At 39.3% G+C, this 27,329-nt stretch overlaps 1 protein-coding gene across 3 annotated transcripts; it reads left to right on the top strand.

Annotated features, from left to right (window-relative positions):
- Window positions 1-133: 133 nt before the first annotated feature.
- LOC123516717 (cytochrome b5-like) lies at window positions 134-18,097 on the top strand. Of its 3 annotated transcripts, none has more exons than XM_045276320.1 (4): window positions 134-341; window positions 10,767-10,895; window positions 11,531-11,595; window positions 15,932-16,203. In XM_045276320.1, exons 1-4 carry the CDS (start codon window positions 207-209, stop codon window positions 16,062-16,064), a joined length of 462 nt encoding a protein of 153 aa, XP_045132255.1. In that variant the 5' UTR covers window positions 134-206; the 3' UTR covers window positions 16,065-16,203. The 3 variants fall into 3 exon arrangements, with proteins under 3 accessions (XP_045132255.1, XP_045132260.1, XP_045132267.1); XM_045276325.1 differs by lacking the exon at window positions 15,932-16,203 and adding an exon at window positions 17,299-18,097 and having other exon boundaries at window positions 136-341; window positions 11,531-11,601; XM_045276332.1 differs by lacking the exon at window positions 15,932-16,203 and adding an exon at window positions 17,299-18,097 and having other exon boundaries at window positions 138-341.
- Window positions 18,098-27,329: the final 9,232 nt, after the last annotated feature.

The following is a 27,329-nucleotide window of genomic DNA, read 5'->3' as shown; positions in this document are numbered from 1 at the left end:
TCCAAACAACCTAAAAATATCCAAAAGAAGTTGTGTTAGAAGTAAATAAAATAAAAACATTGGAAATCACTCTAGCGTACGTCAACCTTCGCGTCACGTACGATGTTTGTTTACAAAAGGCCGCGTCGACGCAATCACCAGCCCAGTGTTGCCGTGGCCGCCGCAGAGAGAGGGTGTTGCGCTGGCCTGTCTCATTCCCTGCCACCATGCCTGAGACCAGTGAGCAGAGTGCAGGGGGGAAGGTGTTCACGCTGGAGGAGATCGCCAAGCACAAGACACCAGACTCCTGCTGGTTCATCATCCATGATAAGGTGTACGACGTGTCAAAGTTCCTGGACGAGGTGAGAGGGACGGCGAGACACCCTGACACCACCACCACGCCACACTCACCACACCAAACCCCTGCCACATTCATCACACCACATCCCTGCCACACTCACCACACCAAACCCCTGCCACTCTCACCACACCACATCCCTGCCACAATCACCACATCACACCCCACCCCTGTCACACTCATCACACCACAACTCACCCCTGCCACATTCATCACACCACAACTCACCCCTGCCACATTCATCACACCACATTAACCACACCAAACTCCTGCCACATTCATCACACCACATCCCTGCCACACTCACCACACCACACCCCTGCCACACATCACACCACACCCCTGCCACATTCACCACACCACACCTTTGCCACACTCATCACACCAAACCCCTACCACACTCACCACATCACATCACACCCCTTCCACACTCACCACACTACACCACATCCCTGCCACATTTGTCATAACCACAAACCTACCACACCCCTGCCACACTCACCACACTCATCATTCCCTCACCACAAAGTTGGCATTTATAAGAAGGACAAAGTTGTGATCTAATATTTTTAAAGATTCGTGTACTTTTTAGTGTAACAACCGTATCTCACCTAACCTAACCTAACTGGGGTTGGGGGGCTGTCTTCACTCTACTCTCAATCTTGTTTGCCTTCCTGTCCATCCTTCATTCTTTTGCCATCCTGTTCTTTTCTTACTTAATTTTCTTCCTCCTGTCTTGCATTCTCCTCTTCTTTCTCTATTCCTTCCTCTTTCATTCTTGCATTCTCTTCTTTCTTCATTCTCTCCTTTATTCTTGCATTCTTCTTCCCTTCCTTGTTTCTCTTCTTCCTTCATTTTTGCAGTCTTCTTTTCTTCCTTCTTTCCCTTCCTCCTTCATTATTGTATTCTTTCTGTCCTTCATTCTTGCATTCTTCTTTCCTTTCTTCTTTCCCTTCATCCTTCATTCTTGCAATCTCTTCTTTCTTCATTCCCTTCCTCCTTCATTTTTACAGTCTCCTCTCCTTCCTTCTTTATTCATGCAGTCTTATTTTTCTTTGTTTCCTTCCTCTTTCCTTTATTCACTTCTCTTTTTTTTTCTTCCATTCTTCCATCTTTTCACTCTCTCTGATGGATGCTAACCTAACCTAACCTAACTTAACTAGTATATCATAATGAGAAATGTTAGGTGCATAATGTGGGTGGTGGGCCTTCTCCTCCTCCTCCTCCTCTTCCTCCTTCTTCTTCTTCTTCTTCTTCTTCTTCTTCTTCTATCCTCTTCCTCATTCTCCCCTCTTTTTTTCTCCTCTTTTTTTTTCTCCCACTTTTATCTCTTCCGCTTTTTTCTCCTCCTCCTCCTCCTCCTCCTCCTCCTCCTCCTCCTCGTCACAGTGTGTTGGCCTTGAGCTGTGCACACCTGAGTCGTCTTACCTATAGAACTGCACAATAAGATCCTGGTATTTACATGTAAGTCCACTGCACCCAGCTGTCATTGTGACCGCCGCTGCTGCCGCACACCCGGTGACTGATGTATGGGCTGGAAGTTATTGAAGGTGTGATGTTGTGTGTTGCTCCATAGACTACAAAATTTAGACATGTTAGAAGTGGGAAGTATTTTGAGATGTGAAGTGAGATCAGCAGAGAAGTGAGAGTAACATAGAATTGAGACAGAGAAATGGGAATAACATAGAATTGAGACAGAGAAGTGGGAATAACGTAGAATTGAGACAGAAGTGAGAATAACAGAGAATTGAGATCTAAGAAGTGGGAGTAACAGAGAAATGAGACAGAGAAGTGGGAATAACATAGAATTGAGACAGAGAAGTGGGAATAACAGAGAATTGAGACAGAGAAGTGGGAATAACAGAGAATTGAGACAGAGAAGTGGGAATAACAGAGAATTGAGACAGAGAAGTGGGAGTAACAGAGAAATGAGACAGAGAAGTGGGAATAACAGAGAATTGAGACAGAGAAGTGGGAATAACAGAGAATTGAGACAGAGAAGTGGGAATAACAGAAATTGAGACAGAGAAGTGGGAATAACAGAGAATTGAGACAGAGAAGTGGGAGTAACAGAGAAATGAGACAGAGAAGTGGGAATAACAGAGAATTGAGACAGAGAAGTGGGAATAACAGAGAATTAAGACTGAGAAGTGAGAAAAAAAAGAATTGAGACAAGTAAGAATAACTGAGGATTTTTTATTTTTCGATTTTATTATTACCATTAGTTATTATTTTTATTTATTTGATTTATTTGTTTATTTATTTATTTATGGATTAGGGGAAGCTGGCAAAGGGCAACAAAAAATAAAAAGGAAAGGCCCACTTGACTGCCAGTTCCCTAAAAGATAAACATAGCCAAAACTCTGGGACAAAGTGAGATGAAGATATGAGAGTAACAGAGAAGTGAGACGGAGATGGAGAAATGAGATGTACTTTGAGATGGAGAAGTGATATTGTACTTTTTGGTCATTTAAACGATAGCAATCACTGGCTTAAGAAAGTGTGTGCCATTCCTTACTGGTAACCAACACACACACACACAGGACTCTTCAGTGTGTGTGTTAGTATGTTGGTTTGTCATGGCACAGGTTTTCCTCCATCCCAACTATTAATTGTCTGCAACGAATTATTTGATTTATTTTCTATTATTAATGACAGGAAAAGTGTGTTGCCAATACGAGTACATATTTTCGGAACAAATTACCAGCACTTCCAAGATTTGTGTTCAGAATCGGTCTCAATTTCCTCTCTTTCTCAATGCTGTGCTGGCTTAATTAGTAGTGTGTGTGTGTGTGTGTGTGTGTGTGTGTGTGTGTGTGTGTGTGTGTGTGTGTGTGTGTGTAGCTACTTAAGCCCAGGTGATATGCATTTTCCTTTCACCTCCATTAGTTGCAGTATACACACACACACACACACACACACACACACACACACACACACACACACCATACAAGCAATGATACAAAGATACATACACACACCCTCCCTATGCTCACCCACACATGAATACAAGCATGAAGACACAGATCACCCTTAACCCTTTCAATGCCAGACAAACTTTTTCCTTTGATGTTTGTGACTTTTGTGACACTTTTTTGTGGCTAATATTCTAAGATAGTTTGTGGCGTAAAGCAAGATTAGGTTCATTTGTTCCCTCTTTCTGTCTCCTGCGTCTCCATTTTGTGGCGTAAAATAAGATTAGGTTATTTATTTATTTTTATTTATTTATACCATGTGGGCTTTTCATGGGAATTTCTGGGCTAAAGGGGATACTTTTTGGGTACCCCCCCTATCTCAAAGCCCAACCTACACTCGGACCGTGGACAGGATTTGAACCTGTGCGCTTGGAGACCCCTCGGACCACAAAGCACGCATCCTTCCACTGTACCACGGCAGCTTCTTTCCATCTTCTGCTTCTTCATCTTGTAGCGTAAAACAAGACTAGGTTTATTTGTTCCCACTTTCCATCTTCTGCGTCTCCATTTTCTGGCATAAAACAAGATTAGGTTTATTTGTTCCTTTTTTCCATCTTCTGCTTCTTCATTTTGTACCGTAAAACAAGACTAGGTTTATTTGTTCCCTCTTTCTATCTTCTGCATCTTCAGTTTGTAGTGTAAAACAAGATTAACTTTATTCGTTCTTTCTTTCCATCTCCTGCGTCGCCATTCCTACAAACTTTTACATGGGCTTAAATTTATCAAAAGATTATCATATCTGGGAAAGGGCTATGTCTCTCTCTGCATGGACATACTTTACAAACAAAGATACATACAAACATACAGAACTAACTCCTTACACACACACACACACACACACACAATATACAAGCAAAGATACATAGATACATATTTACCAGAGTGGAAGTTCTATGACCTCATTTGCATTTCAGTGTGTGTGTGTGTGTGTGTGTGTGTGTGTGTGTGTGTGTGTTTGCACTTTGATATACAGGGTGATAGTCTGATGGCACTACACAAATTACCAGCAACTATCTTTCCTAATGTTTTCCTGCTTCTTGATGTTTCCCTATTACTTTCACTTCTAAAACCCGGACATCAACTGTCTCTTATGTTTCTAGTTTTCCCCATTTTTTTACTTTTTTTTCCCATCTCAAATCATCCTTCTCTTGATTTTTCCTTGTTTTTCCCTTCAGTACCATGATGCTTTTCCATATTCATTCTGGTTACTATTTGGTGATTTGATACAGCTTTAGAAACTCATGTGGGGAATTAGAATAGTGAAGACTGTGGCCATTTAATCCTCTGACCTCCATAGACCCTTCCTAATGTCAATAAAATGGTCTAATTGTGCACAAATCTCAAGGTAAAAATGTGTCCCAATATTGAAGGGGTTATACTCTTCTCCTTCTTCTTCTTCTTCTTCTTCTTCTTCTTCTTCTTCTTCTTCTTCTTCTTCTTCTTCTTCTTCTTCTTCTTCTTCTACTACTACTACTACTACTACTACTACTACTTTTTCTTTTCTTTTCCTTCTACTTCTTCATTAACTAGAAATGTTTTTGAGAACCTGTCTCGTCATCTTTGTTGCCTTTGAAAATCATTAAATTAAGAGAGCAGAACATTTTTAGGGGTGTTTTTTAATGGTTCAAGTCACAGGTTAACCAGATTTCTGTATTAACAAGAGAAACACACTTGAGTACCTGCCTAGTCATCTGTGTGGCCTTGGAAAATAGAAAGAGAGCAATGCATTTCAAGATCCAAGTGTTATCCCAGCCATTCACTAAACTCTATAGTCTGTCTACTCAAAAATGGCTCCTGGAGTTCAAACACATTGTAGGTTATTGATAATGTAATTGATTTGATGTGAGTAATGCTTGTTTTTGGTTGATCAATGCACTTATTACAAGGACAGCTCACGGTTTGCCTCAAGATTCAACAACCACGCATTCCCTGGGACACCATTCAAACCCAGACCAGGAGCCACTTCAGAGTAGATAGAGTATAGTTGTTGCTGATAGGAGCACAGCAAGTCTCTTATATTTCCTTCTTCTTCTTCTTCTTCTTCTTCTTGTTTGTGTCTTATCATTCTTGTTTTCTCTCTTTTTCTTTTCCTTATTTTTTCCTGTCATTTTTTTCTTCTTGTTCTTCATATCTTTTTCTTGTATTTTTCTTCTTTTCCTTATCTTTTCCTATCCTTTCTGTCCTGGCTGTGGTTGCAATCTGTACATTTCCTGTCTGTCTTTGATGAGGTCAGAGTTGGCCTGTGGAACCCCTCACGGTTATGAGAAATGCTCTGCTTTCTCACCATGACTGTTTTCTCTTGTTGATAATGTAGAAATCTTGTTTATCTGTCACTTGAACCAAAAATGCCCTTAGAATTGCTTTGCTCTCTCATCGTGACTGTTTTCAAAGGCCACAGAGATGACTAGCTGAGTTATTAAGAGTATTTTTCTTGTTGATAATGTGGAAATCTTGTTTATCTGTTATTAGAACCATGGAGAAAACTTCAGTATGCTCTGCTGTCTCACCATGACTATTTTCAAAGGCCACAGAAATGACTAGCTGGGTTATTAAGAGTATTTCTTCCGTTGATAATGTAGAACTCTTGTTTATCTGTCACTAGAACCATAAAAATGCCTTTAGAAATATTTTGCTCTATCACCATGATTATTTTCAAAGGTCACACAGATGACTAGCTGGGTTCTCAAGAGCATTCCTTCTGTTGATAATGTAGAAATCTTACTAATCTGTCACATCACTAGAACCATAAAACATAAAAAATGATAACTTTAACTAGAGCCAAGCAATTCTTTCCCAACCTTTTAAATCCATTTCAAATTCCCCATTATTTCTTACCTAATCTTACCTTACCTTACCTAACCCAACCTAACTTAACCTAATCTAACCTAACCTTACCATACCATACCATACCATACCTTACCTTACCTTACCTTATTTCACCCAACCTAATTTAACCTAACCCAACCCAACCCAACCTAAGCTAACCAAATCTAACCTCACATCACCTAACCACACCTAACCCAGTACATGTAAAAGTGTATTCACCAACTATCACCATTACCACAGGCATCAAGTCACAAACATTGAACAAGGTGCAGTGTATCTCAGGGGTCAAGGCCACATGAACACACTGCTGGAGTTTGGTTAGCCTTGGCAGTGATAGTGGTGGTGGTGGGATTAGATAAGCTCTGTTACCTCGACTGGTTTCCTGTGTTTTCTTCACTGTTATGTGTGTGTGTGTGTGTGTGGCAGGTGTTATGAAAGTGATAGTGGAGTTATCCTGACAGATCTACCTGCTCTTTCTTCCTCTGGGGACAATGCTGAGAGAGAGAGAGAGAGAGAGAGAGAGAGAGTTAAAGGCCAGGTACACATGACACTTTTTTTGTGGTCAGTGGCTGTCACAAAAAAAAAAAATAAATAAATAAGGATTGGCAAACTTTTTAAGATTTTCTTCTGTTTCTTTATTGTTTATTTGGGGAATGTTATTGTTATTAGTGGTTTGTTTATTCATTTATATTTATTAATTTATTTATTATACACTATTTATTATTATTTTCTCCCTAACGAGAGAGAGAGAGAGAGAGAGAGAGAGAGAGAGAGAGAGATTAGTAGTAGTTCAAGGTTTTCAGGTATATAGTTACTTTCAGAGACTTTCAAGACAACAATCTTTCCTCATGTTTTCCTACTTTTCTTGATGTTTTAAAGTCTTTTCACTTCTAAAACCTCGACATCACCAATCTGTTGTTTCCTATTTTTGTCTTTCTTTTTTTATTCCACTTTCATACTGATCTCTTATTTTTTGTATTCTTTCCCTTTAGATATCCTCTTCCTTTATTTATTTATTTATTCTTTTTTACTTTCAAACCATCATCATCACCATCTTTCAAAGCCATCATCATCATCATCATCATCATCATCATCTTCACCATCTTTCAAAGCCATCATCATTTATTTACAAAACATTACATCAATATCTTTCTAACTCTCAAAACACCATTGTCATCATCATACACTTTCAAAACATCATCAACATTCACTTTCAAAACAACAACAACAACAACAACTCTCACTGTGACTTATCAAAATATCACCATAGTATCAATGCATTAAAAATATCATCATCATCATCATCATTTTTTTTCATGTTTCCAAGTTTTTCCTAAAGTTTTCCTCTATTCACTTAATTTTTTTTGTTTCATAGATATCCGGAATGTTTCGTTTGGTTTTAGTTATTTAGCATGTTTCATTTAGCCTTGTAATATTTTCCCTTGGATTTCATCTTTTCCGTAGTCTTTCGTTCACCATTTTCTTTCGTTCTTTCAGATGCCATATTATTTCTCTTTCGTTCATTCGAGAACATTGATTGATTATATATTTTACGTAACTCTCTCTCTCTCTCTCTCTCTCTCTCTCTCTCTCTCTCTCTCTCTCTCTCTCTCTCTCTCTCTCTCTCTCATCAAACCACAAGATAGAAAGTAGGAACAAAACATTACCTGAGAGGCTGAGATAGATAGAGAGAGAGAGAGAGAGAGAGAGCATTGTAGTCAGCTGGCCGTCTTTCCTCCATACCCCGTTTCTCCTCTGCCCCCCACGCTTCTCTCCCCATCCCCCCATCCCCTCTCCTCCCGATCTCCCCTCTCCCTTCTCCCCCATCTCCGAGACAGGGGAGAATAGTGTGGTAGGTTAAGGACACGTCGCTTGTTGCATCATAGCCTCATGGCAGGATGCGGATGTACGATAACACCGGCTGCGTACGGTAGTCACCCACAATGCAAAGGGTCTATAAACTATCTATGAAGGACTTTCTTTTGCTGTGGTTATGTGTGTAATTGTTTTGGTTAATTTTTTTGCGTTTTTGTTTGTATCTATAGGTGTGTTTTGATGACTTTTTTGCCTTTTTGTTTGTTTTGTGGTGTGTGTTGGCAGTTCTCGTAATCATTCATACCTACCTTTCTATGGTAAATTCTGGAACTCCCTACCGGCTTCTGTATTTCGGCTTCTTATGACTTGACTTCATTTATAAGGGAGGTTTCAAGACATTTATCCCTTTCTTTTGGCTAACCCTCTCGGAATTGCAGGGGACTGGGAACTAAGTGGGCTTTCTCTCTCTCTCTCTCTCTCTCTCTCTCTCTCTCTCTCTCTCTCTCTCTTTTTGGTACCCTTAGCCAACTTTTCCTTCTTACATAAAGAAAAAAATATTTGAGTGGTTTTATTTAATTTGTTAGAGGTATTAATTGTTGTTTTCCTTGTTTTTGTTATGGTTTATGTGTTTTGTGTGGTTTTGCACGGTCTTGAGAGAGAGAGAGAGAGAGAGAGAGAGAGCACGTTTCCTCATTAAGGGTACGCAGACACGATGTTATTATTGCGATTCTTACTGACACACTCCCCATGTCCTCTAAACAACAACAAGAGTTAAACAAAAGGGAGAATAAAACGTGGTCTATATTAATTTGTTCTCAGCCTTCTTCCTTATTTGTTTAATTTAAGCAAGGATGTGTGTGTGTGTGTGTGTGTGTGTGTAGCATTCATCTTTGCTCTTCGTATTACTTCATCTTCCTCGTTGTTATTGTTCTTCCATATCATCATCATCATCATTAGCATAATTTACTTCGTCTTTTTTTTTTCTTCCACATCATCAGCATCATCATCATCTTTCAAAATCATCGCCCTCAGTTTTCTCTCCTCCTCCTCCTCCTCCTCCTCCTCCTCCTCCTCCTCCTTCTTCTATGATTATAGCTGTGTCATGCTTCATTGGTGGTTTTCTTTTATCAGAGAGAGAGAGAGAGAGAGACTGAGACTGAGACAGACAGACTGACTGACTGACTGACTGACTTAAATTTCTACCTAGTTCACTGTTAACATAAAAAAAAAGATAGAAAAATGAATACTAAAGGATATGGCCTAAATTCTCTCTCTCTCTCTCTCTCTCTCTCTCTCTCTCTCTCTCTCTCAAGGACACATGCCACAACCTCACCATGACTCAACCATTTGTGAATAGCGGGCCATGACATCCACCACACACACACACACACACGTTCATAAAATATCTTATCTTCTGTAGACGTGATTGTTGTCTGTGTGTGTGCGTGTCATGATGATGATGTGTATAGGTATTAATTGTGTGTATTTACTTGTAGTTGTATTGTACAGGGTTCGAGCGGGGCTCATAGTACGTGTCTTGTCTCGATATCTCCATTTTATCTAATTTTCTTTAAAGTAATGCACATTATGTCCTGTAACAACTTCATCACTCAATGCATTCCATTTTTCCACCGTTGTATGTGGAAATCGGTATTTTCCAATATCCTTCACACACTGCCTCTTCCTGATCTTCTTTACATGTGTGTGTGTGTGTGTGTGTGTGTGTGTTTACCTCGGTCGTCTGCTGGTCACCAAGCCAGCCTTCCCTATTACGGAGCGATCTTCGGGTAGGACTGAGACCATACCACACTCCACACACGAGGCCACAACCCCTCGAGTTACGTCCCGTACCTATTTACTGCTAGGTGAACATGGCTTACACATTAAGAGCCGCGCCCATTTGCCTCGCCGCACCCGGGACTCAAACCCGGACCTTTTCGGTTGTGAACCGAATGTGCTAACCACTACACTACGCGGTGTGTGTGTGTGTGTGTGTGTTATATTCTTGTTGTTTGCCTTGTCTGTTTAGGAACTTTTTTTTCTTCTTCCTCCTCCTCTTCCTTACTCTATTTTGGTATTTTCTTTTCCTTTTTATCGTCATTCTTTTCTACTACTACTACTACTACTACTACTACTACTACTACTACTACTACTACTACTACTACTACTACTACTACTACCACCCCTCACATTTTACTGATCAACTCTTTTTTGTTTGTTTTTTTACCTTGACACCAAAACATGTACTAGTGACCTCCTTAGCTCATCCCATCTCATCTTTCTCTCATCTCACCACCGAGTCTCGTTATTTTTATTATTTGTCCCAGCTCATTCTGTCACCTCTCATCTCACTAATCTTGACCTCTTTAGCTCATCTCATCATCTCATCTTTCCCTCATCTCACCACAAGTCTCATGTTTGTTCTTACCTGTTTCATCTCAGCTCATTGTGTCATCTCATCTCACTAATCTCATCTTCCATTGTCACATACCAAACATCTCTTTAACCCCACATCCATACAACTTCCAGACACTTCCCCCCATGCATGACTCTCCCTTAACCCCTCCCCCCGACCCCTCACTGACCACCCCTAACCTCTCCCTGATCCATCCCTGACGCCTTACTTCTCCCATAACACCTCCTAACCACACCCTGACCTCACTGATGACCCATAACCCCTCCCTTACCCTTCACAACCCCTCCCTGATCGCCTGCCTTTCTGACCCCCTGTCTGACCTTCCCTCTGCTCCCTCACTGACCCCCACAGACATCTCCCTGACACCCCCCTCCCTGATCCCCCCTGTCCCTTTCAGCACCCTGGAGGTGAGGAGGTGCTACTGGAGCAGGCGGGGCAGAATGTGACTGAGAACTTTGAGGACGTGGGCCACTCAACAGATGCCAGGGAGATGATGATGGAGTACTGCATTGGGGAGCTGTGTGAGGTGAGAGAGAGAGAGAGAGAGAGATGTCTGTGATTTTTGAAGTGGGAGGAGGAATGGATTGAGGAGCTGTGTGGGAATAGGGAGGGGAGAGAGAGAAAGTGTTATGTTTGTGATTTTTGAAGTGAGAAGAGTAATGAATTGGGGAGCTGTGTGAGGAGAGAGAGAGAGAGAGAGAGAGAGAGATGTATTGATATTTTTGAAGGAGAGGAGCAGGAAAAAGGATACTGTATTGGGGAGAGGGAGAAGTGAGTTCTATTAAGAGTATTTTGCAGGGAGAGGATGAAAAGATTGAGGGAGAGGGAGAGTGAAAGGGAGAGAAGGAATTACATTAGGAGTATTTTGAAGGGAGAGGAGGAAGAAAGGTTTATTGCAATGAGAGAGAGAGAGAGAGAGAGAGAGAGAGAGAGAGAGAGAGAGAGATAGTTTGTGTAAATTGTCATGTTTGTAGTAGCTAGTATAAGTAACCATCATCATCATCATCATCATCATTTTGTATAAATTAAATCACCTAGTATTATATAGATCTTAACCATTATCACCACCACCACCATCACCATCATATGCAAATTAACTCACCTGTTTAAAGTTCACCACCACCACCACCACCACCACCCTCACAGTCTTCACCATTGCAGGAGGACAAGAAACACACCAAGGACCAAGGACCAAAATCTTGGGCGACGGACTCTGCAGACCAAAAGTACGAGTATGTATGGTAGTAGTAGTAGTAGTAGTAGTAGTAGTAGTGGTGGTGGTGGTGGTGGTAGAGTGGCCTGTATTCTGAAACGTTTTGCTCTCTCACCATCTATACTTTCCGAAGGCTCTAGTTAAAGCTACTGTGCTTTTTTTTTTAGGTTATTTTTATGGTTCTGGTGATGAATTGACATGATTTCTGATTAATTGAAAGTAGAAACTGTCATGAAAATAGGCTAGTTGTTTCTGTGGCCTTGGAAAATTGTAGTGGTGAGAGAGCAAAGCATGGTGATTCATATTAGTATAGGGAAGATATGAATAGTTGTAGTAGTAGTAGTAATAGTAATTGTAGTAGTAGTAGTAGTAATAATAATTGTAGTAAGAGGAGAAGGTGCAGTGTAAGAGAAAGTCAATATATTCATCTTTTCCTATTTCTCTTTTTTTGGTGCATGGAAGATAAGATTAGATAAGAACGAGGAGAGACAGAGACAAGATACTAATGAAGACTGAGACAGGAGAGAATAGAGAGAATTGCTAACTGTTGTACATAAATCGTGAGGATGAAGAACTGTTGAATAGGAAAAAAAGAATGGTGAAGTAGGAAGAGATGTGATGTATTAAATAATGAAAATAGGAAGAAAGCCTATTAATGAAAGTTTGTAGTTGAATTAGGTTAAGGAAGGTATCAAGAAAATGGTGAACAGAAAAAGAGTAAAGGAGAGAAGGAAAGTTTATTTGAGCAGAAAAGTAGAAAGAGATTAAGAAGGAAATTTATTGATGGTAGAATTGACCTAGAAATATTGAATTTGAAATCTGGAGAGAAGGAACTGGGATAGAGATGGAAAGGAAGTGTTAGGAGGAAGAAAAAAGTTAGAAAAATTTCATGAAATATCAGGAAGTAAGAAAAAAAAACAGGAAAAAAGAAAAAGTTGAATATAAGAAGAAATGTTCAAGTATAGAAGCATCTATGAAAATAGAAAGAGAAAATAAGCAAGGTTTCTGTTAATATAAAGACACCTAGGAGAGTTATATAAGACAATTAAACTATAGGAAGAAACAAACTTAAAAGCATGCATATGAAAACAGAGAGGAAAAAGAGCAAGGTTACTGTTTTACTATTAAGAAATGTATGAGAAGAGAGAGATTATATATAAGACTTGAACTAGAAGAAGAAACAGTTAAAGCATGCATATTAATAGAAAGAAAAAAAAGAAAAGTTACTACTATTACTACTACTCTAAATAAATAATAATGATAGTTCATGATTTGTTTGCCAAGAAAGTTACAAATATATGCACCAACATATTCTAACATGATGACTTGGCTCACAGTTATCTGGAAATAGTCAATAGTAGAAAAATAATAAAATGATAAGGTTAGAAAAATCATGTTATAAAAAGTCAAGTTATTATTAAGACATTTATAGGAAGAGAGATTATGGATAAGACAATGAAACTATAGGAAGAAAGAGTTAAGTAAAGCATACACATGAAAACAGAGAGAGAGAAAAGCAAGGTTACTGTTAATATAAAGTCACTTATAAGAAGAGAGAGATTATATACAAGACAAATTATAAGAAGGAACATTAATTAAAGCATGCACATTGATAGAGAGATAAAATAGCAGGGTTACTATTACTATTAAGTAGTAAGACATTGATAGGAACAGAGAGACAATTAAACTCTAAGAAGGAGCAATTAATTAAAGTATGCACATTGATAGAGAGAAAAAGGCCGCCATGGTACAGTGGAACCATGCGTGCTTTGGGTCCGAGGGGTCTCCAAGCGCACAGGTTCGAATCATGTCCACCGTCCGAGTGTAGGTTGGGCTTCCTCACTCAGGGCAATGGTTTCCTAGTGGGTGGGTTTTGAGATAGGAGGTACCACAAAAAGTATAGCCCACAAATTCCCGTGAAAAGCCCACATGGTATAGATAAAAAGAAAAATGATAATAAAAAAGGCATGATTACTGTTACTATTGAGACATTTATAGGAAGAAATAGATTATATATAAGACAAATAGACTGTAAGGAGAAACATTTCATTAAAGCATGCACTTAAAAATAGATAAGAAAAGAAGGGATACAGGAAGATAAGTAATATATAAGAGAATCAAACTACCACAGCATGCTTACCAGAACAATAAGAACCATAACTAACTAAACACATCACTATAATCAAAACTCTTCATTCACTATTGTTTGTTCACTATTTATTAACTAGGAAGATAGGTAATATATAAAACAATTTAAATAGTACAGCATGCTTACCAGACCATTAAGAACAATAACTAAACGCATTGCTATATTCAAAACTCTTCATTCACTATTGTTTGTTCACTATTCATTAACTACCATAAACAATTTTTTTCCCCTTACTTTATTAATGCACTCTTCAGTTATCAACCTTACCTTGTCTTAATATTAAATTCTCACCTGATGTTACCTTGTCTTGTACAGCTTCACTTATTATCTTTAACTCTACCATTTACCGCGCCAATTAATGTACAGCTTCAGTTTTTGCTTCTAACTTTACTTTGTCTTATGCAGGTTAAGTTCTCACCTGGAGTTACCTTACCTTGTACAGCTTCAGCTATTATCTCTAACTGTACCTTGGCAATTAATGTACAGCTTCAATACAGCTTCAGTTATCACCTCAAACTTTACCCTTTTACCTTGGCAATTAATGAACAGCTTCAGTTTTTGCCTCCTTTATCTTGGCAATTAATATACAGCTTCAAGTATTGCCCCATTACCTTGGCAATTAATGTACAGCTTCAATTATTGCTCCTTTACCTTGGCAATTAATGTACAGCTTTAGTTATCACCTTTAACATCTTTTATCTTGCCAGTCAGTACTCCTTATGTCTCCACCTCATGTCTCTTTAATCTGAGAGGTGATGGCTGTGGTGGTTTACAAGACACTTCTCCTCAATCTCTTCTCCTTTTTCTTAACTTCATTTCTTTGTCTTGTGAAAGGTGATGGTTACAAGATGCTCACTTTTTCTTCTTTTGTTTTCTTTGTCATAACTTCGTGTGTGTATTCTGAAAGATGGGGGTTGTTTCTTTGTTTTGACCTCGTGTTTGTATTCTGAAAGGTGATGATTGTGTGACTTGTTCTCTCTCTCTCTCTCTCTCTCTCTCTCTCTCTCTCTCTCTCTCTCTCTCTCTCTCTCTCTCTCTCTCTCTCTCTCTTAGTCTCTATATTATAAAAGATGATTTACGAGTCACTCAAATTTTCTCCTCATCCTTTTCTCTCTTTTTCTTATCATTTCTTTATGCTCTGAAAAAGTAACGGTTACAAGATACTCATAGTTTCTCCTTATCCCTTTTCCTTAGTCCTTGTCTGTATTCTGCAAGGTGGTGGTTGTGACACTTATCCTCTTATCTTTGTCTCAATCTCCTCGGTACTGGGATGCATTTTTACCATGAGTTTTGGGTGTGACTAGAAGATTTTATTAACATTAGAAAGTGTCTATGGAGGTCAGAAGATTAATGGCCAGGGTCTTCACTATTCTAATCCCTACATAAGTTCCTGAGGCTGTATAAAATCACCAAATAGTAGCCAGAATGAATATGAAGATGCGTCATGGTACTGAAGGGGCTAATCTGACATGTCTGTACTCTGTAAGGTAACAGTTAGAACATACTCAATTTTACTCTCTTTCTACAATGGGTTTTGATTCTATTTGGCAACAAGCACCTCACTCAATCTTTTTCATGTATGTATTTCTTCTTGTTTTGTTGTCCCTTTTTGGTGCTCCTCTTATATATGTGAGAATAATGCTCGTTGTTTTTTACTGTTGGTGAAAATAACTCTTAATCTGGTGTAAGAAATGCATTGAAATAAATAAATGTGTAAGTAAATAAGGAGGTGAAAAGGGATTAACTATTTTTGACTCTATAGATAAAGTGTTAGTCCTCAAATAAAAAAAAAAAAACAGCTGTAATAAAAGATGACAGAAAAAATACATGGTGAATTCTGAAATAATAAAAAAAATAATAGATAAATAAAAATAAGAAGAGAAAAAAAAATGGAGTTAATCCCTCTCATTGGAAAAAAGGTAAAAGAAAATGTAAAAAAAAGATAGTTTTCCATTTTCCATCTCAATTTCCTGTTTTCTATCACTCAATTTTTATACCAGATTTTGAGTTTTTTCATTCAATAATAAGACTTGTGTTTGCTGCTTAAAATGTTGTGTATTGGGGATGGTACAGCTCTCTCTCTCTCTCTCTCTCTCTCTCTCTCTCTCTCTCTCTCTCTCTCTCTCTCTCTCTCTCTCTCTCTCTCTCTCTCTCTCTCTCTCTCTCTCTCACCTCAATCCATCTTCCATATCTCTTGCAGTGACAAACGAGAGGAGGAGGAGGTGTGCCCTGTTGGTGCCAATTGGTGTGGCTTGTGTGGCACTGCTGGCCTACCGGGGCTGGCGGGCACTGAGGGGCTGAGTGGTGGTGGTGGTGATGGTGGTGATGTGTAGTAGTGGTGTTGTGTGGTAGAATGTTGCTGTTGTGGGGATGTGGTAGAGAGGTGGAGAGGTGAGGGTAGTTTCTCTCTCTCTCTCTCTCTCTCTTTATCTTTGTCTCTCTTTCTCTTTTCTCTCTCTCTTTATTTATTTATTTTTTTTATCTTTGCCTATTTTTTTTTTTTTCTTTTTAATTTTGGGTTTGGTTTTATATTTCTTGTTTGATTTTGTGGGCTTTTCATTGATGTGGGTGCTCTCTCTCTCTCTCTCTCTCTCTCTCTCTCTCTCTCTCTCTCTCTCTCTCTCTCTCTCTCTCTCTCTCTCTCTCTCTCTCTCTCTCTCTCTCTCTCTCTAACACAAGCACATTTAATTTTTCAGTCCTTTCTTTTCCCATCCATCTTGATTTTCCTTCTTTTTTTTATTTCTTTGTACATAGTTTTCATTCTTTTATATTCAACTTCTTGTAAATACATTTCCTTATATTTTACTGTCCTTCTTTCTTTTCATTTTAACATGTACAGGATTTTCTCTCTTGTGTTTATCTGTTTTTCTTTCATTTCTTGTTTATCGTCTTTCCTTCTAAAATCCTTTCGTCATTCTCATTCCTTTTAATTTTCTCACTACCACTGGAGAAAAAAAAATATATATATCGGGAACCAGTACTTAATTTTGTCACTTCCTTGCATGCTCAGTCTTTATAAATCAAGCTTCGTTTTACTCATAAGTTTACTAATAAGACTGTAACATTCCCTACACACAGGCTGGCTTGGTCTGGCTTCTCTTTCACCTCTTGGCTGTTTACTTATTTACTCATTTATTTATTTATTTATTTATTTATTTATGGTGTGGTTGTAATGGTTAAGTTATTGAGAAATTTGGGGAAGAGGGGAGAGTATTGTGGGTCTGGGTGCTCTCTCTCTCTCTCTCTCTCTCTCTCTCTCTCTCTCTCTCTCTCTCTCTCTCTCTCTCTCTCTCTCTCTCTCTCTCTCTCTCTCTCTCTCTCTCTCACACAAAATTCTAGTTTTCTTTTTTCTTTTCTTTTGTCTTTCTTTTGTATATATGGATTTCTTTATTTCTTTCCCTATGTTAGAATAAGGTATCTGAATTCTCTCTCTCTCTCTCTCTCTCTCTCTCTCTCTCTCTCTCTCTCTCTCTCTCTCTCTCTCTCTCTCTCTCTCTCTCTCTCTCTCTCTCTCTCTCTCTCTCTCTCTCTGCCACACCACCCCAAGCAGTGACGTTCTCCTTGCAGCTCCTGGTCTAGTTGGCTCCTCCCGGTGGGTCTTGCCTTCGTCGCCTCGCTCATCTACCGGATGTACGCGCTGCCCCAGGCCACCTAATGTCTCCTAGCCTCCCCTCCCCTCACCCTCTCCTTCCACCCACTAGCACCTCCCCTCTCCTGTCTTGTTTTTATTTATTTATTTTTTTTTTTTGTCTGACGTTTTGTTTTCTTTGTGGTTTGGTTTTGTCTGGTTCTGTTTTCTTATCCTTGTTTTATCATCTCTTTTTTCTTTGTTTTTCCTCTTAATTTTTCTTTGTTTTGTTCTATTTCCTTTCCTTTCTTCTGTTTTCATCCTCTTCACGTTGTTATTCTTTCTTTGTTGTCTAATGCCTTTTTTTTGGTCAATTTCTCTGATTCTCTTAATTTTTTTTCCTTTCTGATTCTGTTTTCCTGTTATTCTTCTATTTATCATATCCTTATTTTGCCTTCCCTTTCACTGCCATGTTTCTCTGCTTACCCTCGTTTATTCTCTACTGCCTCCTAGCTCTCTCTCTCTCTCTCTCTCTCTCTCTCTCTCTCTCTCTCTCTCTCTCTCTCTCTCTCTCTCTCTCTCTCTCCAACTCCACCACCACTGACAGCCCCCATCCCTCTTCACCACTCCCCCCTCTCTGCCACCTTGTCCCCGCCACTGTAAGCCGCCACTGCTGCCGCTGCTGCTCCACTCCACCTTCCACTGGTCGGGTCGCATTGTTGACTTCATCTGTGACCTGTGATCTTGGATTATTATTATTTATTTATTTATTTATTCATTTTTTTATTGTTAATCGAGTTATTTATTTATTTTTATTTTTATTTATTTTTTTATTACTTGTTAGAAGTGTGAGTTACAGGCAACCACCACTTAACGAAGGGGTTACGTTCCTAAAAAACACTTTGTTAAGCAAAACTTCGTTAAGTGAACCGATTATAACAAGTTTAACCCCTGATTTGAACTTCCATTGAGAGTAAGCAAAGCGAGAGTGCATCATAGTACAGTAAAAGGTTTAATGAAAGTAAAAATTATGAAGTTAAACATTTAGGTAGTTTAATTTAAGTCATTATAATGTACACTATTGTATGTATGTACGTAACTTTATAATGTTGATGATCTTAACTTATGTACCACATTTCCACAAGGCTTTCCATTTTATCCATTGTAGAGTCACGAGTTCAGGTGGTTCTTTTAGCTTTCAAGGAAGATGCGGTCTCACCAGCCTTCTTAATAGAGTCTGCTGACTTGAAAATAGTAGACAGTAGATGGAGTCAAGATGGTGGCAAGCAATGTTATTAGTTTTCTGGCCTCTCTCTTGTCTGTGAATAATACCCAGCTTCACTTCGAGAGTAAGACACTTCCTGGTCTTCTTAGGAACGTTAGGCCACATTGCAGGGCGTTTTGGTGGTAAGTTGAACTAGGGAAGATGAGCTGCTGGTGACGCTGTTATGTTTTGACTGGGGAGTGAGTGGTGTGTGTGATCTTGATCTTGATGCTACAGGTGACGCACAATTTCTTCTGAGTCAGGCCTTTGTATCGGCAGCGCCTGTGTTGTCCACGAGAGGCTTGATCTTGATCTTTATTCTATAGGTGTTTCAGGATTTCTCCTGAGGCAGGCCTTAGTACCAGCAGCTCCTGGTGTATTCAAAAGCCTGTCAGCTTGCATGATACGGTGGGGCTTTCAAATTTGGAAAAAATTACCTGGATAAAACTTCGTTAAAGCGAGTGTGGTGTTCATTAAACGAGCAGATGGTAGTAAAACGAAACCTTCGTTGTAGCAAAATTTTGTTGTGTGAACCTTCGTTAAATGGGGGTTGCCTGTATTTATTTTGTTTACTCATTCATTCATTCTTGTTTACTTCTTTTGTTTTTTTATATGAATTGTGGCATATGTTAGACTTTTGATTTATTTATTCATTTATTTCTATCATCCGTTTTCATTCATTTTCTCACCTATGTCTCTTCCATTCCTTTATTCCTTTCTCCTTCCGTTCCCTCCATTATTACAGCGGTGCTCCTCTTATTGTTATTATTATTACTACACTTCATCCGGGGTGTGTGTGAGTTAAGGAAAGAGGAGAAGAGGAAGGAGAGGAAAGAGGAACAAGGGAAGGAAGAGGAAGAGAGAGAGAGAGTGAATGATATTGTTATTTGCATTTATCTCTTACATTGACATTCGTAAAGACAGACATTTGTAACTTCCATTCATTCACAAGGAGAGAGTAAGAGTGATGTTCTCAGTGGAAGTGATTTGAAGTGTGAGAGTGGATAATTATTTATGTAAAATTGTAAAATAAAAAGAAAGAAAGAAGGAAGGATAAAATAATGTTCCGAGAGTGAAAGTATTTTAAAATGTTCTTCGTGATAATGTTAAAAAAAATTTTCCTAGTAAATGTGTTTTGAAAGTGAAAATGTTAAAACAGAAAAATGTATGTTAAGAAATTATCCAAAAATGAAAATGTTCCAAATGAAAGTGATCCAAAAGTGAAAATGTTTAAAGATGTGAAAATGAAAAGAAAAGTTTAGAGTGAAAATATTGCAACTAAAAGTGTCCTATTAGAGAGAGAGAGAGAGAAATTACAAGCCAATGTTATGATGTACTTTTATGTATTAATTAAAAAAAAGACTTACTTGTATAATGTATTCAACCTGCCTTCAGAGAGAGAGAGAGAGAGAGAGAGCATAATTCTTGAAAAAAAAAATAAATAGAAATTAAAATTTAAGATAGACAAGACACATTCACAGTTGAGCTTAAAATTGAGAGTTCCTGAAAAGAAGATAAATAAATTTTTGAGAGAGAGAGAGAGAGAGAGAAGTAATATTTTGTCACTATTTTCTGTAATAGTCAAACCAAGGTGATAAATAAGGTGTCTGGAGGAGAGAGTGTGGGGGGAGAGGAGAGAGGAAGTGTGTGTGTGTGTGTGTGGGAGAGAGAGAGAGGTTACCATTTTTCTTCTTTCTTCTTTTTCTTCTTGTATGGTTCATTTCACTCAAAGAAAGGGAATCAGAGGAAGAAAGTCTCTCTCTCTCTCTCTCTCTCTCTCTCTCTCTCTCTCTCTCTCTCTCTCTCTCTCTCTCTCTCTCTCTCTCTCTCTCTCTCTCTCTCTCTCTCTCTCTCTCTCTCTCTCTCTCTCCCTTTCAGCCTCCCATTCAGTGCCTGTTACTCCTATTATTCCTCTGTATGTGTGTGTGTGTGTGTGTGTTTTTGAGTTTGAGACTTCCCCCTCTTCCCACTGCCAGCCCACCCTGAACACCCCATGCTTCGGTCAGTGCAGTGTGTGGAGGGCAGCTGTTGCATTGCTGGACTGGGCTAAACATAATGTAATATTGTATGTACTCTAAGACTATGATGAATATATATATACTAAGTTCATAAAAAGAGTAAATATATGTATGATGGTTTGATGCTGGTTTTTGTTATACTTATAGAGTTAAGACCTTTTTATTTATTTATTTATTTTTTTACAGTGACAAGCAATTTTTTCACACGAGTAACAGATATTGGGTATTTTAGCAGACTTTCATAGAAGATGACTTCAAATTTCAGTCTGTAATCAGTGCAATGGTTTTTAGGTGATTAGTTATCTCAGAGGGGTCATTTTTTATTTAATAATTTTTGTTGCCCTTGTCCAGATTTCCCCTCTTACATAAAGAAGATAAACAAATAAATAAAAAAAATAATATATAAAATAATGCGACACTAAAACTACTAAGCCATCTGTGGTGAAGGTTTGGGGGTAGTGAGCACCAGAGCTGTGTGTGTGTGTGTGTGTGTTGTGTGCGTGTGTGTGTGTGTGTGTGTGTGTGTGTGTGTGTGTGTGTGTGTGTGTGTGTGTGTGTGTGTGTGTGTGTGTGTGTGTGTGTGTAATTCACCACAGTCGCTTGCTGGTCACCCAGCCAGCCTTCTCTATTACGGAGCGAGCTCAGAGCTCGTAGCCCGATCTTTGGGTAGGACTGAGACCACAACACACTCCACACACCGTGACAGTGAGGCCACAACCCCTCAAGTTACATCCTGTACCTACTTGTTGCTGGTGAACAGGTGCTACACATTAAGAGGCTTGCCCTTTTGCCTCACTGCCCCTAGGACTCAAACCTGGGCCCTCTCAGTTGTGAGCCAAGTGTGCTAACCTAACTGAAGCTGGTTTACAGGAAATGTACTGGATTGGATAACAGACTTCTTAAAGGACAGAGAAATGAGAACAGTGATTGAGGTGAAGAATCAAAATAGTGCAGAGTTATACAGTAAGTGGAGTTCCACAGGAGTGGTTCTGGCCATATATCAATGATATGGTTGATGAGGTGAACAGTTAAATGAGCTTATTTGCTGATGACACAAAGTTACTAAAACAAATGGAAAATGACATGGCTTGTGAAATGCTACACAAGTGAAGCAAGAAATGTGAAATGGAATTTAATGCAAAAAAAGTGCAAAGTGATGGAGCAAGGGAAAAGCAATAGAAGACGAGATCTTACAATATGGGAGGAGTAGAAATTCAGGAAACAGGAGAAAGACCTGGGTATTACAATAAATGACAATTTATCACCGGAAAAAAACACGTCAGCAACATAGTTGGGGAAACATAGAAGTTATCAAGAAAAATTAAATGGGCATTTACCTATATAGATGAAGAGATGATGAAGAAATTAATAGAATTTGACCTAAACTAGAATATGCTGCACTTATATGGTCTCCAAATTTTTTTTCTTTTTTCTTTCTATGTTACGGCCTATAGTGCCTGTAGGCATACTTGAGGAGTATATGTGGAAAGCACTGTTAAGCTTCCGCCCATTAGTGGTGCAAGCAATTTTATTTATAGTGGTACATATATTAGGGCCCATATCACCACCCAAGTGCATCTTTGGAGAGCCTGGGTATCATTGTGACATGTAGGTAACTTTAAACCACTCGACAAATGGCGTAGCTTCAAAGTGGTACGTGATAGGATTCAAATCTACATGTGGACATCTGCCCAATCCCACGCTCACCACCTTATCAACTACGCCACTGCCTCCCTAAATAATAATAAAGATATAAGAATGATAGAAAGGATTCAAAGAGCTGCAACCAAAATGGTTCCAAGTCTGAGAGACCTAATGTATGAGGACAGATGAAAGATATTAAAACTTTCAACATTGCAACAGAGGAAAGAAAGAGACCTAATTGCTGTATACAGGGCATGGAAGGGGATGGACACAGTTGACAAAGAAGACCTATTAGTGTGGGACTCAAGAAATACAAGGGGACACGACAGCAAATTGAAAAAGACCATGTGTAGAAGAGACATTAAGAAATATATCTTTCTAAACAGAAACATAGAAATAAGGAACAAGTTGGATGAAACTGGTTCAAGCAAGAAACATTCATGACTTTAAGGCTAAACTGGATGATTATAGGTATGGAGACAGGACAGCACGAGCATAGCTCTTTTCCGGTAACACACACACACACACACACACACACACACACCACACACACACACACACACACACACACAAATCGAGGAGTTGTGACCTTGTTGTCCCGGTGTGTGTGTGTGCCTGGTCTCACAATGAGCTCTGAGCTTAACGCCTGGCTGTCTTAGATCAAACATATTTTAATGATGTCCTTGATATATATTTTGAGGTTGTCTTATAAATTGACCAAGAGAAATAAGTTAGACCAGTTTTAGAAATAATGATCCTGTAAATAGATGGCAAGACTATGATTAATTAGGTTAGGTTAGGTTAGAGTTTTGACGAATTATTAACTGGTATCCCTGAAAAACAGACCAGAAGGGTGTGTGGTCAACTAGCTCTGTAGATTAGGTGTCTGAGTTCTGTCAGTGTTGTCCTTGAGAGATGGAGAAGGCTGCCTGTAAGAGTGTCAGCTAGGAGACCCTAATTATTGTCTCTTCAAGAATCCCTTTACTCCAGGGATCTGTGCACCCAACGGACACTGGCAGGAATCAGATCAGATCATTGGGAGGTTTAATGAACATGTTAAATTTAAGTGGTACAAGGTAACCAAGAGAGCTTCCTCTCTGGAACGCCTTTTACCTTTCCACTGGTCTATTTAATCAACAGTACGCGGTTTTTAAGATATCATTAGGTTCTAGTGACAAAGTAAAAAAAATATTTACAATATCAACTCTGGAAACCTTATTAAGAACTGTGCTAATAACGTCTGTGGCCTTTAAAATACCAGCGAGACAAAAGCTTTCAAAACGCTGCCAGCTGGTCTGATAATACAAGTCTCCCCTTCAATATGTCCATTTCTTACCTTATTTTCAAGGAAGACTAAGATTTTCTGCTCTGTGACTTAGGCAGCGTATTATTATGACAGATTTCTCTGATAAAGTACGTTTAGTTGAAGGAGATACACTTTGTATAATTGCATATGTGAAGTTAAGCTGCTCTCCTCACTCGAAGTATTATAATCACCCCCCTATAGTAGTAGTACTAGTAGTAGTAGCAGCTGCAGCAGCAATACTCGCCGCAACGCCGCGTCGCGCAGATTGTGAGAGGGGAAACACACATTTCTATCTCCACCTCAAGGTAAAGAGAATATGTCTTGTATTCTATTCTCTTGACCTTGCTCAACCTGGTACCACTTGTGTTTACACAATGTTTGACGTGAATGTATTCATTCAATTCATAAATGCAAGACCAAAACTTTTGGGAAAAAGAGTGCAAAAGAATATGCTCATAAAAAAAAGAAGAAAAGAAAAACTAAAGATAAATCATGTGTTGAAATTGGTGAAATAATGTACGAGAAGTTGCTAGATATTGATAATGAGTCTGCAGAGAGAGACGAGAAAGGTGATACAATTTTGTTATTTCTTACAAAAAATAACTTAATTTATTATCTACTTGTGTGTAATACAAATTGTACTAATTATAATATAAAATATTTAGGACATCCTTTCTATTGTTCAAAATAACTTGTCATTCAAAAAGAAGAAGAAAATAAAAAAAGGCTTACAGTTATTCGTCTTTAATTAACACTGCAATGCTAATACCTGAATATTCAACCACCATCCAGAAAACAGGTAGTAAGAACACAGTGGAGCTAGCCTAGTACATGTGATTGTTCTGTGCCCTTGTAAAAAGAGTACACATGAATGTTGTTTGCCCTTGGAAAAACACGTACAGTGTAGCGGTACATGTGTTATTGTTCTGTGCCCTAGTAAAAAGATAATGCAATTATTCTGGAAAGATACTGTCCCAGGACCCATGAAGTAAGCAACAATTAAAGTAGGTCTTATCTCGAACCCTCGTCCACCTGGGAATGATCCAAAGTCGTCTATATAGGTACATCCACACATAGATATGTTTCACTATCTTCAAAGTTCATTTCATGACTCTTTGGAACAAAATTGTGCACAATGCAGCAAGCTTTCACTATTCCATCAATGAAATTTGATTGTACTAAAATAGGGTTGTGAAAATAAAATCCTGCAATTGTTCGTCAGAATCCCAAAATCACACTCCACGCTGCGTCTGCATCTCCAAAAGTGTATAGTTTAAAACTTCTTGTTGCTTAAGTGACATTATTTACTATATAGGTATGTGTAGTACACATTACTAATTATAATACAAAAATTATCATGATAATCAACCTCTCTAGGCGGGCTGCTGGGAGTTTATTGAGACTGCGCCGCCGCCGCCTTGTGTGATGATAAGTGTGACACCGGCCTTAAGGAGGAGGGAATGTCAGACAGACAGACAGACAGTGAAGTGGGAACAGTAGACAGACAGACAGAAAGGGAGGTGGGGAAGGTAGACAGACGGACAGTGTGGTGAAAATGAGTCAGGACAGACAAACAGACAGACAGTGTGGTGAAGATGCGATGACACACACACACAGATAATGAGATGGATTTACCTGAGACAGACAGACATACATGGTGATCCTCGGAGAGAGAGAGAGAGAGAGAGAGAGAGAGAGAGAGAGAGAGAGAGAGAGAGAGAGAGAGAGAGAGAGAGAGAGAGAGATTTTACCTGTCTTCCTAAACAGTAGATGAAAAATACTGAATAACTGACGTGTTGTTACTACACATCCCGTCATTCTTTATTTCTTGGTAAGCATTTCTGATAGTAATGTCAAAAATTTTAATCAACCAGGCACATTTAACGCATAGTAATATGAAATGTGGCAAAAGGTACATAATCTAAAAAAAAGCTTCTCATCTGCAATCTCTTGTACTTTTCTAATGGTCTACTCAAAAGTACGTGGCTTTTGAGATATTTTCAAGGTTCTAGTGACAAAGTAAAGAAAAAAGAAAAAGAAAGTATGTCTATTAAATCAATCCAGGAAACTTTCTTGAGCATTGGGTTGATTATGTCATTGGCCTTTGAAGTACTAGCATGTCAGAAAACGCTGCCAGCTACTCTGATAATACAAGTCTCCCCTTTAGAGTGTTCGTTTTCTTATTTAATTTTTAAGGGAAACTGATATTTCCTGCCCCGTGACGAAATTCAGACAGCGTACTCTCATTAATATGACAGATTTCTCTGATACAGTACGTTTAATTGAAGGAAATGCATCTTGTATAATTGCACATGTGAAGTTAAGCTCCTCTCCTCACTCGAACTATTATAGGCACCCCTGGCAGTAGTAGTAGTAGTAGTAGTAGTTGTTGTGGTGGTGGGAATAATAGTTCATATACTGTCTAGTACTGGTCTGTGTTTGGAAAGGCTTTGCTCTTTCACTACGACTGTTTTTCAAGTCCACAGAGAGGGTCACCAGGGCTGCCAACACTGTTTCTCCCGCTGACAATGCACAAATGTTGTTAATCTTTCTCTAGAACCATAAAAAACGTCCTTGAAAACGCGAGTAACAGCAAGTAGAGCTCTTTGATAGTTGAGGTGTGGCGTGTTTCAGAATTATTTCCTGCATTACCGCCAAATTTTTTTTTTCTCTCTCTCTCTCTCTCTCTCTCTCTCTCTCTCTCTCTCCGTGTTAATTTTCTCCTCGAATTCTGTCTTATAGACGTGGGAAGACCAGATAGACACACAGACAGACAGACAGTGAGGTGGGATAGTAGACAGACAGACAGACAGTGAGGTAGGGATGGTACACAGACAGACAGACAGGCATACAATGAGGCGGACATGACAGAACAAGACAAACAGACAGCAGTGGCGGAGCTAAGGGGAGGAAGGGTGGGGGGGCGGTCCTCCCCGGGCGGCACTTTTTGGTGGCGACAATTTTGGTCGTCACATTTGTCAGTTTTACGTCAGTAGACCTGTACGCGCTAGTGATCATTAATTAGGCCTAAGCTTATATTCTTAGTACACTAGCCTATATGCGTCTCTCTCTCTCTCTCTCTCTCTCTCTCTTATATATATATAAATAGTTGTAGCAAACTCAGTCCTCAAAACATATATGGCACACACAACCATCATCAGGGGCTGAAGTAGTGCTGATGGTGGTGGTGGTAGTAGTAGTAGTAGTAGTAGTAGTAGCAGTAGTAAAGGTGCTGGTGGTGGTGGTGATGGTAATAGTAGTAGGATTAATACTAATATTAGTACCAACAATAATAATAGTAGTAGTGGTGGTGACAGATTACACACACACACACACACACACACGCCCGCGCGCGTAGTGTAGTGGTTAGCACGCTCGACTCAATCGAGAGGGCCGGGTTCGAGTCCCGGTGCGGCGAGGCAAATGGGCAAGCCTCTTAACGTGTTCACCTAGCAGTAAATAGGTACGGGATGTAACTGGAGGGGTTGTGGCCTCGCTTTCCCGGTGTGTGGAGTGTGTTGTGGTCACAGTCCTACCCGAAGATCGGTCTATGAGCTCTGAGCTCGCTCCGTAATGGGAAAGACTGGCTGGGTGACCAGCAGACGACCGAGGTGAATGACACACACACACACACACACACACACACACCGCGTAGTGTAGTGGTTAGCACACTCGGCTCTCACATCGAGAAGGCCTGGGTTCGAGTCACGGGCGTGGAGAGGCAAATGGGTGAGCCTCTTAATGTGTAGCCCCTGTTTTCCTCATGGCAGCATGTAGGTACGGGATGTAACTCGAGGG

Source organism: Portunus trituberculatus, chromosome 6 (genome assembly GCF_017591435.1).
Source record: "Portunus trituberculatus isolate SZX2019 chromosome 6, ASM1759143v1, whole genome shotgun sequence".
Lineage (NCBI taxonomy): Eukaryota > Metazoa > Arthropoda > Malacostraca > Decapoda > Portunidae > Portunus > Portunus trituberculatus.
This window is presented reverse-complemented; position numbering and strand designations above follow the sequence as displayed.